This window comes from Hippichthys cyanospilos, chromosome 11 (genome assembly GCF_059441005.1).
Source record: "Hippichthys cyanospilos isolate Australia breed blue-spotted pipefish chromosome 11, RoL_Hcya_1.0, whole genome shotgun sequence".
NCBI lineage: Eukaryota > Metazoa > Chordata > Actinopteri > Syngnathiformes > Syngnathidae > Hippichthys > Hippichthys cyanospilos.
In genome coordinates, this window is record NC_142379.1 from 13675276 (window position 1) to 13693833 (window position 18558).

Genomic DNA, 18558 nt, shown 5'->3' on the forward strand with positions numbered 1-18558 from the left:
GAGGGTTTACCGTGTGGACACAATTGTATTGAAATAGGCTAAGTGAAATCAAACATGGTAATTATAAGGGTTCTGAAATAATAATTCGTTGTAATTATATAAAAGAAATTCGTAGCCAACTCCCGCTCTTATTGAAAGATAATAACACTATTTTCAACCACACAAAAGATGTACTAGAAGGCAGCACGGCTCCGGAAGTAGAAAGAGATAGAACGTCAACTGTTCCTAGGCAATGTATTTGTATAATCGCTATGTACTTAGATCATGTATATTCATTCGAAGTTATTATTTTAGCATATTTAGATGTTCGGAGTAGGAGTATTAACGATGTAACGTCACCAGCCAAAAAGCTGAGATATTGTCACGAGCCAAAGGTCAACCAATCACTTGAGCGGAAACTAAGCGCTGCGGTGATCCGGTCTGACATGACAAGTGCAGTCGGCTGGACCTAAACTCTGTTGGGATTTCTTGGGCTACATTTCTCAAACTATCTCTTTGCGCTTCATCATCATTGAGGCGCAAATCACGGGGCTCAGTGCCACGGTGGATATCACTTGTTACGGAGGGACGCGTCATGAACTGGAGGAGATTTGTTCCTATGTGCGCAAATTTTTGCCTGTCCATCGGTGATTTGCAAGTGGCTGGATGAGCAAGCGGTGTGTAACCGACGCGTCTTCACTGCAGGCCGGACGAACCCTTTCGGCTGAGCCCGGAGCAGTGCAGTACTGTCTGTGACAGAAAAGCGGGTGTTGGGATCCAAACAAGCCCAAATAACCCTGCCTCACTCATTTCTCTTCACGTGAGACACAGCCGACCTTCACAGTGGAAACGAGAGGAAGAGCAAAGGTACTGTTGACGCCAAAATAGATTTCCATGTGGTGTGAAGTCTAAATAGTGAGGTTCTTTTATTTGATAGCCACCGGGCTCCCATACTTTTAATAAGTTGGACTACTTTCTAACATGAACTTTGGGTGCCACAACAATCAAATAATACATGTTTGTGCTATGTGTACTGCACTTCAGATGAATGCTCTGCGTGGGGGCCCAATCACATGGCGCCCCCAGCCCTGGCAGGATGGGGATGGAGGAGGAGGAGATCCTCTGTCAGACAGTGACTCGGAGGAGGAGGACTTCCCTGATGACAATACCACTCCGCTTGGAGACTATGTCACTTTGGGTGAGGCAATCTCAAAATTAAAAAAGGGTTATGACTTGCGGACAAGCGAGTGTAACTCACCTCTTACAAACTCTCATCTCATCTGCTCATGTGGTTCCTACGCTCCTCCGTTTCTCTTCACGCATCCTCAGGACTGAAGCAACTCCTGGAGGCTCAACAGTTGTGTGATGTGACCCTGCTTGTCGAGGGAAGGAAGTTCCTGTGTCACAGGTACACCTGCCACATTCAACAGCTCACCCACGAGTCACACTGGATATTTTTACACACATGTCACTGCAATTACGTAATTCTGAATAATGTTGCACCAACAGTTAAAAGTTATCATTTAAAACTGTATGGTGAATTTTACAGTCGAACTAAACACCATAGAAAACTACTTGCATGTGCTACCTTAATGCTAACAAAAGTGGAATCTCTTGAGCCAAACAACCTAACAATTGTATCGTTGTTGCGGTGTTGTTTTCCATTGAGCAGCTGATCTGTAACCGTTATAATAGTCAAACATAAAAAGTGCAAGCAACATGTTGACAGATAATACAGCAGTGACATTTGGTGAGTTATGGACCCGGGCCTTCAGTGGATATTTAGATACATAATCCACCTCTTAATAAAACCATCACATCACAAAATAATGAACAAAAAATGCAATATAATAATGGCTACATTTGTGCAGTGTGTTACTAAACTTATTAAAAAGAATTTTGCTGACAATTTTCACTGACAATTTTTTCCTTCCCAAGAATTCTCTCCTATGATGCTCACATTTTGTTTTTTAATGACATACAGTACAGTATTACAGGTGATTTATCAAACTTCATACATGTCCAATTTTTATCCACTGAAAGAAGCCACAGTGTGGCAATAAAGAAGAGACAGTCAAAATGTATCATCCTAAAAACTTAATCAATCACATCATGCTCACCAGAGATGCTAATGCAGATCCTGTTTGTCTGTAGCCGCTCATATATAGAGTAACTACTCTGAAAGTGCCTAAAACAAAGTTTCCAGATTGAAATACACCAGCCAGCATCAATGTTGGTTGACCTGGCCTCATAAAGTCCAATTTTTCTGGAATTGTGCCACTTCGGAAGTGAATTATAAGGACACTACTGTATCTAAAGCTTTTATGGACACAGCATTCAACAAATCAGAATCTATACGTAGTTGAACCGATGAAAAGATGTTGGGATTCGAGAAGGCGGTCAGAGGTATATCTAAAATCTGATTGGCTAAAAGAAGACCCAGCATTTTGACTCATTTGTTACCATTTCATGTAAATTATACAGGTAGGTCTGCGCTTCTGATAATGGCTGAAAAATTAATGACATTTGCATTATAATGGTGATGTGAAGACAGCTGGAATGGGCACCAGCAAGCCTGCGACCCTTGTGAGGATGAACGGCTCTAGAAAGCGGATGGCTTGATGGATATTCAGTCCTACTTCTGTGTTTGGTCTTGCAGAAAAAGCCTTGAAAGACTTGATGACACACCACTATAATACTGACCCTTGAGGACAAGCAGTTAATGTTTATATGCATGATTCATATGCTATGTTTGTGCTGCTCCAGGTGATTGATGTTTTTTTTTTTTTAAAAACGCCTTTTCATATGTAGACACAACTTTTCTCATTGGCCTGTTCAGGGTGCTCCTAGCAGCCGTAAGCCCGTACTTCAGGGCCATGTTCACCAGTCCCCTGGTGGAGTCGCGCCTCACTGAGATCCGAATGGAGGAAGTGACGCCATCTGTCATGGAGACGGTCATCCAGTTTGTGTATACTGGAGAGGCAGGACTGTCTCTGGAAACGGCAGAGGATCTGTTTGTGGCCGCCAATCGCCTTCAGGTCATGCCTCTACAGGATCTGTGCTCCAGGTGAAGTCCTTTCTGTGATTTGATGTTATTTAAAACAGCGATTTTTCATTAGAAGTATTAAATCCCTCAAGTTTCATGTATGCGTTCACCGAACGCTTTATAATTGGAAATACAATGTGATATTTTTCAAATTTGTAACATTGTTTGCTACAGATTGTAGCAATGTACAAAATGGACCATGCGCTGCTGCACACAAAATCCCCAAGTTCAATCAAAACCAAGCTTTATTTGATTTGGTGACAACAAAAGAATGGAAGCTTTTTTTTTTTTGAACCACTGTTAAGCATTGTTTTAAAGAATTTGTTCTCTCGAATGTATTTCCTCCAGGTTTTTATTTGAGCACCTCTCGGTGGACAACTGTCTAGGGATGTATTCTCTAGCTCGATCTCACCACGACCAGCTGTTGCTGCGGGCTTCTCTCCGGCTGGTGGCCCAGCACTTCACACGCGTGTCGCGCCATAAAGACTTCCTCCTCCTCGATCACGGCACCCTAGGTAGCCTCCTGAGTTCGGACCGTTTGGGAGTAGACTCTGAGGCGGAGGTGTACGATGCAGCGAGGCGCTGGGCTGAGCACCAACCGCTGGACCGCTACACCCATATGCCGGCGCTGCTTCACCACCTGCGTCCGGGACTGCTGTCCCAGGAGGAGAGTCGCAGACTGAGCCAGGAGTTGGGCCCCGCCGCAGCTGGTGAGGGCCTTGGGGGTCCCCTACGTCCAAGGGAGGGAATGTTTGAGAAAAAAATTGTGTGCGTGGGCCTGGCATCGAGGGAAGATGAGAGAGTAGCTTTAGAGGACTACACCGTAGACTGCTTCGACCCTCGGACGGGTAAGTGGGAGAAGCTGGCGGCATTGGGCTCCCTTGTGAGTCCCGGCTGCACGGCTGTGGGCGAAAGGTTGTTTGTAGCGGGTGGCTTTTTGAGGAAAGCCTGGGGTTTTATGGTGTCTTCAGCTGTTTACGAATACGACACTGTGCTGGACCGCTGGACAGAACGCCCTTCAATGGGCCTACCTCGGTGTATGTTTGGCCTGCTGGGCTGCGGCGAGTCGCTCTACGCCTTGGGGGGAAGCAACCGATCGGTCTTGCTCGACTCCAGTGAGACCCTGGAGCTGGCTACACTTAAGTGGGCACCGGGGCCTCGGTTGCCCCTCCCTCTGCGTGCCTTTGCCTGCGCGGCTCTGCGAGGACGACTCTACCTTTTAGGCGGAAGCACTCTTGATCAGAACAGGGCCGTGGTCCACTCAGGCGTACTTATTTATCACATTTTGACAGACTGCTGGACTCGAGTGGCTCTGGACTCTGGCGCCACCTGCCTGGCTGGAGGTGTCGCAGTGCGAGGAGGAGTCTGTGCTATTGGGGGATACATCAAGGATACCACCAAGTTTCTAGATGGAAAATACACCACTCTAGAGCCAATGGACGCCACCGGGCGTGTCCTGTTTTTCCAGGAAGGCAGGGCGTTCGGTGTAGACCGAGAGGTGACCGGAGGTGGAGTATCGGGCTCTGCGGATCAGCGCGCAGGCACAGTCAGGGGCGGTGACAGAGCACCAAACCCTGTGGTCTTCCCGGGCCTCCCGCGAAGGATTGCGGCTGGGGGCGTGGCCAGGTGGAAACGGAGGATTTATGTTTTGGGCGGAGAAAACGGCTCTAGGTTCTATGACAGCGTGTACTGTTGGAAACCAGGCTGGCGCAGCTGGGTGCAGAGACGTGAGAAACTGCCCGGAGACACGGGAGGGACCAGTCCGTTCGGATGCACCACTCTGAAGTTCCCTAAGAAACACATCCTGTCCAGATTGAGACGAGCCAAAGAAAACTGCGTTGCGCATGAGTAGCTTCTCAAAAACGAGCGGCACTGAAGCCACATCATCTAGAAATCAGGGTTCCTACTCTCGTAAGGAAAAGTATGGAAATAAATTTGATCATTTTTCAGGTATGAAAAAGAATGGAAATTGCAAAATAAAATATAAAAATACTCATGTTTCTGTAATATGCCAATTCTGCAATAGTTTTCTAGAAAAGAAATTGGTTTTCCAAAACTTGATCCAGATTAAGGGTGTCCTGTAATATTATATAAGTAATATTAAAAACATCGGGATTCGGATTGAGTTACGGATTGAAAACAAAAGAAACACGATAAATAGAACTTTGTCTTTATTTATTTTTTTAAATATATTAAAGAGCACATTAAAAAAAAAACATTCAACTCATTGTTTAAGCCAGCACAATATACAGCAGATACTGTAAATACAAAATAAGGTAGGATACTATGTAAACATGGACCATGAATGTAAAGACCTCAAAATGTATATTACATACATATATACAGTGTAAAATGGCATGTTTATTTTGATTTATTGACATTCTAAGAGAGGCAGGCCATCCATTTCAAGTCTGGGCCTTCAGTGATGTCAGTTATTACTACCCAATATGCCTTATATAAATGTGAAACCTGGGCTTGAGAATCCACACATATTCAGTAGATCCCCCTTAAAATGGGCTAATTGAACATTTAATTTTCAGTGCATTTAAAACATAAATACAGTACATTTTTTTTACATTTAATTTTGTTACCATTTCATATCTAATAACTACTAATGACTAAAACCTATTACAAATACAAATACAGTAAGTGTGAAATACGAAGATTTTAGATTGGACACCCCTAATGCAGATCTTGTTTTGTTCATCTACTTTTCAAACAGTTTGTGTGAGAGCAAACATAGGAAAACATTATCTGATTGATAGGCAATCTACAGTCCACGGCCCCATGTCACGAAAACAAAAAGCAAAAAAAAAAAAAGGTCTGAGCATTTGGGAGTGGAAAAGTACGTAATTTTGAAATTCCAAAGCGTCAACTTGGTCACAGTCTCACGCAAGTACAGCATAGATCGCAGAAAAGATGGCAGAACTTAAAATGTTAATTGTGCCTGAATGTACTTTATTTTGCTCACACTTTTGAGGCTTTATTGTTTTAAATATCTAGCATAGATATTATTAGTTGCACATTTAACAGCTTTGTGGCAAGAAAAATTATTGGAGTTGTCTTCTATAATTATAAGCATTTTAGGAAAACTGAACAGCCTCCACATCACATGGAAAATTAACACCCGAAGAGAATCCAAAATCCTAGCAAACTCCATGAAAGGTTGTATGTCATTTATTGTTCGAAGTGTCGGCCCTTGTTGTGCCATCAGTTTAAGACTTAAAATAATAGGTATTAATAGGGGTTAAACATTAGCCAGATGTTCTGATTTATTTCGGAATTGCAGTTTGTGACATCTTTTAAAAAATACATGCATTATACTTGTGAATGAATGTAAATAAAAAGGTTTACAACTTGTTCGAATATTTCCAGCATCACTATTTAGAATTTTTTAAGATGTCTACAGTTGATCAAAATAAGATAACACAGACCAATTCTAAATATGAATTTCAGTGAAGCACAAAAATTATACCTTAGTGGCCAAGGTATAATTTTGTACAAGTTTTAGCTAGTTTCATTTGCTGAATAAAACACTTAAGCTTTAGGTAAAGAGAAAACAGGACCAGAATACTCCGTTAGAAAGAACAATGTATTAAGATTGGTCAAAATGGATAATAAATGATTTTGACACCAAAAAAAAAGTCATTTGGATCGCGCAAGTACCTGAATTGTCAGCATCACGTGCTTCAATTAAATGAAAGACGTAGGCGTAATATCTAGTTCTGCCACAAGGTGGGGCGTTTCACTTCTAAACACTGGCAAGGAGATTGGTCCGGATCAGATCGGATAAAACATTTAAATCTGATTAAACCTGGCAGTGCTCCGCAATTTCCGGCCCACGGCCCGAAATTGGTTCGTCACCAGTTATATCAAGCCCACCAGATAGATGAATTGTACAAAACTTGATTCTTGAAGATGTCACAATATTCATGGTATTAAAAGTACCATGGTGTCATACAATGTTTTGTTTGTGGACTACAAAAGAAAAAGCTGCTCTGCTTAAAATGTTATTTTGTTCTCCATGACACTTGAACTCCACTTTCTTGTTCCACGGTCTACAGTTGAACGGTATTCAGTTTGTTTTTCTCTCAAACACACCTGATTCAAACGTTTCGGATCACTTTGATGCTTCTGTAGTGTTTGCTGATGAGCTAACCAATTTTACGTTCCTGCCCTCACCTTTGATCACAAGCTGCGGGTCGTGACTCAAAGAACTAGATCTCGGATACAAGCAGCCGAGTTTCCTCTGCAGTGTGTCCGGGCTCTCCCTTCGATATAAGGTGAGAAGCTCGGTCGTCCGGGAGGGGCTCAGTGAGCAGCCGCAGCTCCTCTTCGTTGAGAAGAGCCAGTTGATGTGGTTCGGGCATCTGGTTAGAATGCCTCCCGGACGCCTCTCTGGTTAGGTTTTCCAGGCATGTACCACCGGGAGGAGGTCCCGGGGATGACACAGAATACACTGGAAAGATAATGTCTCTCGCTGGCCTGGACATCCTCCCGGAGAGACTGGACAAGATGGCTGAGGAAAGTCTGGGCTCCCCTGCTACCCCACGACCCAACTCCAGATAAAACGGTTGAAAATGAATGGATGGTGTTGGAAAGAGAAACGTTGAAAACAAGTAGGACACCGGCCTTCGAGGACTGGAGTTTTGACATCTGTGCCGTGTACTTGCTCAGCGCTCAGTTAATGACCACTTTTCATAGGCATACTTAGCAACTGGGACGTTTTTTTTTTTTTTTTTTTTTTTTTAGCCGCCAGCAGGTGGCATAAAATCCGCCGTGTGAGCGATGGATAAAAACGAGTGGACTTCTAGAGAAGCAATACTAAAACAGAATACAGTACTTAATATGTAATTCTTAAGTTATGTCAACACGCAAATTTTCTTATCTTTGGACAATTTTGTGATTGGGAGCGTTGCATGAGTTTTGCTGCAGCATCAACGATTGTTTTGGATTTAAAGCATTCAAATCTAAGCTTTGACTGAATGAGGAGTTGCCAGTATTATATTTGAAAACGTCTTTTTGACAAAATATCTGTGAAACACACAGACCACAAGAGGATCTTTGCAATAATAACATCAACAGCGCAGTCACATCAAACCATGCGCTTTTGATCGTTACATCCCTACTGATGAAATGTGTTAGGCAAAACAGGGTTTGACTGATAAAAATGTAGTTTTGGCCCATGATACAATTGTTAGGGAAAAAAATGAGTTAAGTGCCAGCACTCGGAGTAAGGTGCTTTATGTATGTTTCTTCTTCCATTAGAGTACTGTGGGACACTGATTCACAGCATTATCAGCCATTGTTTCTTCTTAGTAGATTGACAACTAAATGATTCATCAGACCTAACCGTGAATATTTGTCTCTCGTCATTACTCCTAAGTCAGTTCATACATTAAACACCACAGAAAGCAGGGCTATGTTGGATTTCCAGTTTTTAATCATCACTTTTTATTTTTAAACTGATATTTCCCATTAGAGGTGTACATATCTGGAACCTATTGGTATCTCCCATGACTACACAACCATCGTCCCACCTTCGTGCAGAGTTTCAGCATCACTATTATTATGTCCAGTCAGTCTTCTTGTTGAGACGGGGTGGTCAAAAATCAGGGGAACAAAGCTAAAGGAAGGGAGGACAAATCTTGCATGAAGAGTCTATCAAGCCCCTTAAAACAAGGGTATGGTGCAACACAATACTCTTGACCGTCCATGAGGTATCTGATGCCTCAATCTCCTGCAGGGAAATTAGAGGTGGTGGGAAATTAAGGCTGGAGGCTTGTGTAAAGTCTGCGATCTGTGTTAGGTTGGTTTACCACTCAGAGCTTTGTCGCCATTGGCCAACACTACCATATGCTGAGTTGAAGGACGGAGGGGGGGAAAAGGCAAGATAGACCGCTTTTAAACAATGATTTCAAAATAAAAACATTCTTTGTGGTTTGGGCCAGAAGACCAGTTGATAAGGAGTAAAGTCCAATAGTACAATAGAACAGCAAACATTCTTACATCCCAAAAAACCAACCCCATAAAAAAGGCAAAAAAAAAAGCGCAAGTCAGCCAAATAATAAAAATCTAAATCTTTTTTTTCCACCCACTTCTTAATCTATACATTGTATCTCCCAGAAGTAGAGTTTTGTTTCTACTGTTCATCGAGGTCAACTAAAACCAGGTCTAATTTTTGAAGGGGTTGGGGGTGAGGGCAAGTGACCAAAGTATGCGAGACCAATGCTATGGCTATTTCGGAAGTAACGTAAATGACACAGCCAGTGGTTTCAGCAGCAATATCAGGGGACTGATGGATTTAGAATAAATACAGCACATTCAGAGAAAATAGAAATGCATGGTGCGCTACAGAGCTCAGATGTTGGAATATCAAGTTTGCCTCATACAATCACATTTCTGTAGCAACGCTGAACATTCCACACTGAATGGTTTGGCATGTTGGATGCAGTACAGTTCATTTATTGAATCGGTTGCACTGCGTCCAATGAGCGTACGCAAGGTTGCGATGTAACACAGAACGTGGGCCACATCTTGGGACAAAAACCAGGCTCCGGGGCATTACATTTCTATTTGTCACCTAATGCTAATCTCAATCAAATACACTGCAAAGCTGTCACAGGAACCGTCTGACAACCTCCAATATACGGAGTCGACCCCAACACTGATAGGCACACTTGATGATGTGCCACTCTGGAGGTGCAGTGAGAGGAGAAATTTTGTTGGACTCGACAAAAAAATAAAAGTAAAAAAGCATGTGTGACACACCTTTTTTCCTTCTTTAATGCTCAACTATACTGAGAGCAACAACCAGACATGTGGGGAAAAAAACTTATGGAGTGATACATTTCTCTTTGTATTCCTATTCCATGCTTATCCTTTTGAATAGAAATGATACGGGGTAAGTAGAAGAGATGAGAGGCAATCATTTTCCTCTTCTACCTGGCCTCTTCCCGTCTGACCTCCTTCTTGGATCGGATGGGCTGAGAGCCATCTGCGGGATGCTGAACCCAGTTATTATCATGAAGCCCGACGCGGCATCCCGGCGTGTCCTTGTCCGTACGCCGGCAACACATCCAGTAAGAACGTCCATAAGGCAGGTCATGGTGGTAAGGTTTAGGGTGCCATCGGCACAGTGAAACATCTCCACGCTCATACTGGCGTTTACACTGCTTGCAGGGGTCATCTCGATAATGAGGGTCTTGATTCCAGCGAGAGTCCACGGCTCGCACGCCGTAGGTCTCGATCAGCAACTTGAAGTAGTGGCAGGTGCACTTTAGGGCTGCTAAGGAGCGCGTAGGCAGGTAACTGAAGATATTGACCATTATGTGATCAGGGAGCAGCAGCATGTACTGGCGAGGTTCAAGCAGGCGCTGAATCTGAAAACGGATCTCCAGAAAATCGTGGGAGACGTGGCGATAGAGGCGACACAGCGATGGGTCCGAACAGTCTTCCCCAACATTGCCGAGGGGGGAGTCTGGTCGAGGTGCACGCTCTCCTGAGCATGCCACCCCTGCTCCTGAGCTGCTGCCGTTGGCGCAGTCCAGAGAGCATAATCCCGATCCTCTGCCTGAACTTGTTGCATTTGACTCCTCCTCTGCCACTCGTGGGGATGGAAAGAAAAAGAGCTGTCCCGGAGGAGGAGGATCCTCGGATGAGTGGTCAGTAGAGCTAGGTACAGCCCCAACACTTCCTCCTCCACCAGGCATTGCAAAACACACAGTCTCCTCCTGAACATTCTCTGTACTGTCCTTGCCATAAAACACACATTGGTCCACAGCACCCGTCACCACGACTTCCACGTGAAATCCGGTCACTCGCTCCCTACTCACGCCCACAGATATTTTCTCCCCAGAAGAAGGCTCCTGGGATGTTTCCGGGCTGCTGCAGGCTTGCCTGTCAAAGTGATGGAGGTCTCCGTCAGGTTTGGGGGCAGGAGTTGTGGCAGCAAGCAGCAGACTACTGGGGTCTCTTGAAGAAGGGCTGACAAGCTGGTAGAGGTCGCAGGTAATTTTCTCTTTTGACCTGGCTGCTGCTTGGCTGCTCCCACCTCCGCAACTCATAAACATACAGCGTGAACGGCCTGCTGGCTCTAGCTGAGATCGTGGGTCCAAATTTGACACTCTGAAAGCTATCCTCACCTCACCTTGGCTATGGTTGGAGGGTGGAGAGGGTGCTACATGACTGGACTCTCCTCCTCTTCCTCTCAGCTCCTTGTCTCGATTAGAAAAGCCCACAGCTGAACCAGCGCCCAGATGGAGGCGATTCTCCAGATTTTGGGACTCAAAGTGTGCGATGGCCTGTGCAACCCGGCATGATTCTTGCTGCTCCTCCAGCTCCTGGTCCGTCTGAATGGGAGCTGATTGTTCCTTGACTTCTTTGGAAGGTTGGACTTTTGAACTGTCAGACATGAAGGACATACGCGAGGGGTTCGATTCTGTTCCCCGGAGTAGTGTATGCTGGTGAGGAGGGGTAAGGCCCTGTACTTGACTCGTCACAGAGGGCTGGTGCTGGTTTCCATGAACAGCAACGATATTCCGGAGGGCCATGGCTGTCCTCTGCTCAACCAAGGCAACCATCTGAGCCACTGACAGCAAGTCAGTCTCATTTGCTCCGTCGATTGCTGGTTGATCGAGGCTAGGTAGTGCATTGGGTGCTTCGGAGGAGCCATGACTGAGATGTGTTTCTGAGACGTGTGTACGGTTCGGTGGATCATAGGATGAGCATCTTCTCCGCCTTTTTGCTTTACTGCAGTCAGTCGCCCAGTTACCTTTGACCTGTAATGGAGAGGGGGGTCATGAAAAAAACTTGCAGAACATATTGCACGAAAAACATACACATTTGGCTTTACAGCTTACCTTCATGGCGCTGGGTCTGGGTTGGCCTGCCCCGCTAAACTGGTGTGCCACAAAGAAGGCAATCTTTTCCTTAGTGTTTCCTGGTTTAATAACATACCAGGTGTCCAGCAACACTCGGCCATCTTCCATTTGGGTCCCAGAAGATGGGAGTGGTGAAGGGGATGACTGGGGCATGGTGGGTTGGCTTTGCATCAGGGAGTCAGCATTAAGTTCGGGTTCAGGGGGTGTGTTCTCAAAGCCCACATCTTCCACTTTTACATTGACTTCCTGCATGCTCACTAAAATTCCTCCATCTTCTGCTCCATCTCCCACCCTCCTGGTACCATGAGGGGGCTCACCCTTGCAGAGGGAGGAAGACCCTGCCCCACCTACGGCTATAACATTGCCTCCGGTGCCAGGGCTCCTTGCTTTGTTCTGTGAGTAGGTGCCAAAGGGGCGTGGGCACCATAGGCGGATGTGGGAGAAGGTGTCTCGGTCCATCAGGATGCGGACCTCTGGAACATGCCAGCAGCTAAGCTGGCCTGCAGGCACCCACAGTCAGTGCACTCATGGTCAGATTTCTATCCCAGTGCGACTGTCTGCCGCTGAGATTCCCGATGATTGGGCATGCAACCTGGACAAACAGGACAGTCAAGAGTAGGAGCAAAGGAAACAGTACAAGTCGGGAAAATGAGATAAGAGGAAAGAGAGAGAGCATAATGATTAAATCCTTATAGTCCAATATTGCAACAGGTGCAAAGCTCATTAATAGGATGCAATTCAGACAGGGCATTGCCATTTTTCTCAAGCATGAATGATCTGTCATCAAACTCGACACACATTAAACTGTAATTCCCCGGCTACAAGCTTCAGTGAAACAATCAGCAAACGTAGCAGCACCCCCCCCCCCCCCCCCACACACACACACACACACACACATACATACACACACACACCACCCCTCTCTGTGTCTCATCCCCTAAATCAAATTACAGGGATTTCATTTCAGGTTTGGTGTTTGTATTCACTAAATTAGATGCAACGATGAGCAAAGCCTTTCCTGAATGTCCATGGTTCAAAAAGGTTTGCTTAATAGAAGGCAACACAGAGAGCATGCAGGCATATGCTGAAACTATTTTTAGAAAACATTCAAAGGGAGTGGGGCAGTAGTGAAACTGCTACAGTCTCCTTGTCCTGTCCCCTTGATTCTGACAATGCTGCAGACCAAGTGCAACAAAAATGAGTTACTTCCGTAACAATGCCAGCTTTTGGTCCCGTCAAGTGTGCACAGGCCACTTTAAAGAACATAGGAGAGTTGCAGCGATGGGTTTGGTACCTCAGCTGCCCTTTGGGACAAAAAAAAAAAAAAAAAGAAGAAAAAAGACCACGACTCAACTTGAGTTTGCAGACATTTGAGTTCAGTGACACTTAAAAGAAGACTGATGTGAAAACTGTGGACAAAAAATGTACACCAATCTAAAATGTCATGCCTGTGCAGTGTTCCACAAGTGCGCAGGCCCAAACATGCAATGACTTCAGTGAGAATGTCATGAAAGAGCAATTGTGCCTTTCACTAACTTGTCCTCCAGCAAATGATTTCAATGTTTGAGTATGCATGAGAAATTATAGTCGAGATATTATCTAACAAAAATTGCCAACCACTGAAACAGGAATCAGCAACAATTTCTCCATTAGCTCCAGAAATCCATAAATTAAAAAATAAATAAATAAATAAATACAATTTTAGGTAAAGAGAACTGAGCATTATACAATGTTAATTCAGCCCCTTTTAAGACTGGTTCCAAGTCTGTCAAATCTTTGTAACATCCAAGTTATGACGAAAACATTCATTATGGTGGCTTGACCAGTGGCCACTTTCTTTCTTTGTTCACATCCTGTAATTAGCCATGCTTAAATGTTATCTAATAACTGTTTAGTGCCATGCAATCGCTGATACTGTGCTTCAAGAGGAGAACGAGAAAACTTTAGCATCAAACTAAAAATAAAAAAACTGACATTATAATTACAGATGATTGCAAATCTTTGCTGTACATTCTTTAGCCACTCGATTCAGTATTCAGGTGTACAGTATATTGCATAATTGCATTCTAATTGAATAATGGTAAAACACCTATAATCCTTCACAATTGTCATGTTTTCATTTCATTTCTCCGACACTCAAGTTTTCTGAATTATGAGCCACTGTGTGGTTAAATGTCTGCATCTGCGTTGCTCACCAAAACGTGAGGTGTACTCTACCAAAAGAGCATGGGAAAGATGCGAACACTGTTCTAATTAAAAGTCAAAGTAGTCATAAAGTGGAGATGAAACACATGACATTCAATATGGCCATCAATGTTCAACATACCATAAACTGGTAAATGACAGCAGTCCAAGTAGCAAGCTACAATAAACACATTTCATTTGAAACACTTCCCGAAAAAGAAGGTTTGGATTTAAGCTTTCTGCATCAAACTAATCCTCCAAATCCTGGCCAAGCATAGAAGCGGCCAGCAACAGTTCAGCGCTTGGACCTTAGAGACATACTTTAAAGCTCTTCGTGTGCTCCCTGACAAAATACATAAATGTGAATTTAATGACTGGAAATACATACACAAATGTTCTACTTTGAAATGAGGCCAAAATTTAAGCATGTAGGATATTGTTTGCACTAACAATTTTTAGAAAACAACTTTGAAATGTTCTTTACCAAACATAGCTATTTAATATAATGCGCAAACAATCCATAGTAACGAGCTGTTGCATGCAATTTTTTTTGCCCTGTTTTGCACTACAAAAACATATGTTAGGAAACCAATGAGCAGCAAGTTTGCTTCATTGGGACAATAGATATTTGATATAAATGCCACTCTCTCGGCTGCGGGTCAGTCTCCTGCTCTTTAATATTATTTTTTATTGTTCAGGTGAGTGTCAAAAATGTGAATAACAAAGAATAGCCCATACATCCCAATAACTCATTTCAAAAAGTGAAATTTGTAGATAGATTTGTAGCGAAATTTTTAGATAAATATTGTGGAAATTCACCACCCAACTAAGCGACGAACTATGTCATGCCTTTATTTAACTATGACTATAACAGCAGACTTGTGTTTCGATATGCTAACAAATGCAAAAGGAGGCCTAACAAAGTACTAAGGACATACATACAGTATTACATTAAGACATTTTTCAGAAGGCCAATTTTTCCATGTTTAATATCCCTTTTGTTGGTCCAATACAATTTTTGAGATATCAGGATTTCATGTGTCTGTGGTAAAGACTTGGAATACTTGTCTGTGTGGTGAACTACAGCAATAGAAGAGTTTCCCTTTAATTGAAATAAAATAACTTTCACTTGATATTCTTTTTGGGCACCTCCTGTATGTTAAGACAGCAAAGGTTGAATGATAAACGTACCTCAGTGAAAAGCTGCATAAGATCTGCATAATTATTTGGAGGTCATTCCAATCGAAGTACATACAGTCAAAAATATTCTTGTCGCACAGTATCAATCAGGCCATATACAGTTGTTGAGTGTATTTTCCGTAGCAATTGTCAATCCAGAAAAATTATACAAAAACCATCCAACATAGACAACTTAAAAGGTGTTACCAGGCAGACCTTCTGTGAGACTGTTATAATCCTTTTTAATTGCTCTGGCATGATAACAACAGTTTTGGGAAGAAGTTTTTCCTCAAAAACAATCATGAAATCTTTTTTTACCATTTTTCATGCTCTGATGTAACGATATTGGGGCATAATAATTAAAAGCGGACTGAAGCTGGTGTCAGTGGATCAAGAACCAGCACGTGCAGACCCACGCATGAAGATATTGACATCAAATGAACAGCGTACTAATTACAATCCACTTTCTGTGAGCTTCCCACTTTTTGTAGGGACCAAAAGCAATTGGACAACAAGTAGGAAGTGAAGACAGCTGCAGTAGGGGACTGGCAGAGCATCTTTACCAGTGAACAAACCTGGTTTGTAAAATGTACTGCAATTCTTGCTATGTCCCCCCCAATTTGAATATAAAAACCCTCAAATTCAAATTCTGAGTGTGCACCTAAAGTAGGCCTTGTTTTATTTTACCTGGGGTGCTGATTGTCAAGTCTAAATATTTATGGATTCAACTGTGCGTAAACAACAATGCATGCACGTTAACTGGAAATTTATCAAGTCGGGAAAATAATGATCTTTTTTTTTTTAATTCATCTAATAATAAATTGATACAGCAAGCATAGTAACAAGCCTAATCTGTGACACCGTTCTAAGTTACACTTTGATTTATCAATCAAAAGAACCGTTGTGCCGTGTATCACACTTGATAAGTTAAAAGGCAAAAAAATGCATTATCTGTCCAAACCCAATCAGCCCACCCATTCGGTCCCACTAGGAGATCAATATATATGTAGGCCATATTTTTCAGTCTACCACCGCTAGCATTTGCTGCAAAATTACAATGTTTAAGAATATATGTCAATTATCGGCGTTTTCCGTGTTTGATATTTAATGGTATGATGATGTCTCCTATTGTTGTCCCGTAATGCTTTTCAAAAGACTTTTTTCGAAAGTTGTTCATAGTCGAGGTCCGTGAGATCCATGTTAACCACACCACTATGCGACAATTACATCAACCTCAAATTTAAACGGAATAATGCAGAAATACTGTTCGGTTTCGACAAGATTAGCAGTTTAGCTATTTGACACAAAAGTAGTATGTTACCAAGTGAGCAAAGTAAAGGTGATGTAGCATCAAATAGCCACCATTTATATAAATCATATATGTTTAGTGATGGACAAAGTGAGTTAAACTCCGTGTTAGTGTAATCTTCGTTCGCATCTAAGAACAAATTAATCGCACTTTGGCGGAAGAATATTTTGGCGAGTTAGCCATACGGGTGCTTCAATAAAAAGGCGATTACGGAGTTGCTAACAAGCTTGCTAACTTGATATCATAACATACCTGCAAAGTGGCTAGCAAGCTAACAAGGTAAAAAAACAACAACATTGTTTTCGAATTCTATTTGTCCTCTTACCTCAGCAACGGTGGCCTTGGGAAGCAACCGTCTTAACTTTTCTAGCGTCGATGGAAGGACCTTCCTCGCAGTATTTCTTGTGTCCAAACGAGTTTGTGTAGGAAATTGCAGGTGACACGACTTAACTCTCCGCGTCCACGTAGCTAAGCTAGCTGACGCTCAGGCTAACGTCGACAGCAGCTACAGTACTTTCTATTATCGACCTTCTTGAAGCGGCGGCTGCTATCGAGGCTTGTCAGTTCTCCGAATGTAGCCTAGCTGATCGTATACCTTGTTAGGACTCCAGGCAGCCCCTCTCCTTCTTTGTATTTAAAAATGACACAAGCTTTTACGGTATGTGCGCTGGGATACCAAAATAATCAGTGTCAAAACGACGGAGAGAGGAAGGCCATCTTGTTGACAAGCAGCTGCATAAGGCGGCCAGCCAATAGCAAACAAGAGTCGGTGGTGTGCCCATATATGGCGTCTGCAGGACTCCCCCTCCCCCCCACTGCCTTTCTGCCCCACTCAGTGGACAACGCCAGTGTCCAGTCTTAACGTTACAAGGTTACACACAGTTGGAAACAGCTGACCAGGTCCATAATAACCGCCAAGGCTAACTTTGTGCAAAGTTTACCCATGTTCATTTAAAGGCCACAGCATGAGGTACACCTGCCACTCATAATAATACTCACAAGTTACTTGTGTACTGTGCTTGTGTATTTGAAGTACAGTAGATTGTCCAAATAATCTACCGTATGCCACTGGTTGCAAACTCAAGGCCCGGGGGCCAAATACAGCCCGCCACGTCATTTTATGCTACTCAAGAAAGCAAGTCATGTAAGTCTGGATGACCCTTGCTAAACTCAGTTGCAAAATTTTAACTTGTCATGAATAATGAAAAATAAATTTCAGATTTTGAAATAATTCAAACAATACAGTAAATGATCAAATTAGAATGTGTTACTTCTGATTTCAAAACGACTAAGCCATCGATTTGTTGTGTACTGTAATAATACTTTGAGACAATTTAAAATCGACTTGGTGTCGACATCATATTTGCCCAATGAGGGAAGTTCTCGCTATAAAATGGCCTGCGGCAAAAATGAGTTTGACACCCCTGATCTATGCTGTACTTCACTTTGTGCTTATTGATGTGGTTGAAGTTTTGAGTGCTTCAGTCTAGTGTGTAGGGATGGCACAAAAAACAAAACCATAAGACGAGATGTCTCAAGAGTTTGAGTCTACAAGAAGGGGACAAAAGGCGACTTTTGGAAAAAAAAAACACATGAATTTTCCAGTTTTCAAAATGTTTTCTTTTGACTGAAAAGACTGCAAAAAATTTAAATATTTAGTGAGGAAATGTAAATATAAAAGAGCCAGGCTCATTTTTTCGGTTACAGCTGGTATATTTCCTAATACTAAATAGTATAACAAAAAAGATGCAGCCAAGTTGCAGTGACTCCACCCCCCCCCCCCCTTTTTTTTGCATTGCTTACAAACTCTTTTTGTCATATCTGCCAATATTTTACCTTCCTTTTATTTAACTGGAAAACCACAACATTGCCACAGGTAATTTGAAAGTAATAGGAGTATCCTGTATTTCTTCTGTAGGGCTAGATATATTGAAACTGGGTATGAATTACATTATTATTATTTTGCTTGGTGAAAAACA

General features: G+C 42.8%; 2 protein-coding genes across 3 annotated transcripts; one reads left to right on the forward strand and one right to left on the reverse strand.

Annotated features, from left to right (window-relative positions):
* Positions 1 to 226: 226 nt before the first annotated feature.
* LOC148416053 (kelch-like protein 40a) lies at positions 227 to 6671 on the forward strand. 2 transcript variants are annotated; one of them, XM_088428547.1, is made up of 6 exons: positions 227 to 600; positions 685 to 846; positions 1024 to 1177; positions 1309 to 1387; positions 2819 to 3046; positions 3374 to 6671. In XM_088428547.1, exons 3-6 carry the CDS (start codon positions 1024 to 1026, stop codon positions 4875 to 4877), a joined length of 1965 nt encoding a protein of 654 aa, XP_088284673.1. In that variant the 5' UTR covers positions 227 to 600; positions 685 to 846; the 3' UTR covers positions 4878 to 6671. The 2 variants fall into 2 exon arrangements, with proteins under 2 accessions (XP_088284673.1, XP_088284672.1); XM_088428546.1 differs by having other exon boundaries at positions 227 to 846.
* Positions 6672 to 8446: 1775 nt separating this feature from the next.
* On the reverse strand, positions 8447 to 17309 carry fbxo46 (F-box protein 46). The gene is made up of 3 exons (XM_088428384.1): positions 16905 to 17309; positions 11887 to 12499; positions 8447 to 11805 (listed from the first exon to the last, which is right to left on the reverse strand). The coding sequence occupies exons 2-3, from the start codon at positions 12364 to 12366 to the stop codon at positions 9967 to 9969; spliced, it is 2319 nt and encodes a 772-aa protein (XP_088284510.1). The 5' UTR covers positions 12367 to 12499; positions 16905 to 17309; the 3' UTR covers positions 8447 to 9966.
* Positions 17310 to 18558: the final 1249 nt, after the last annotated feature.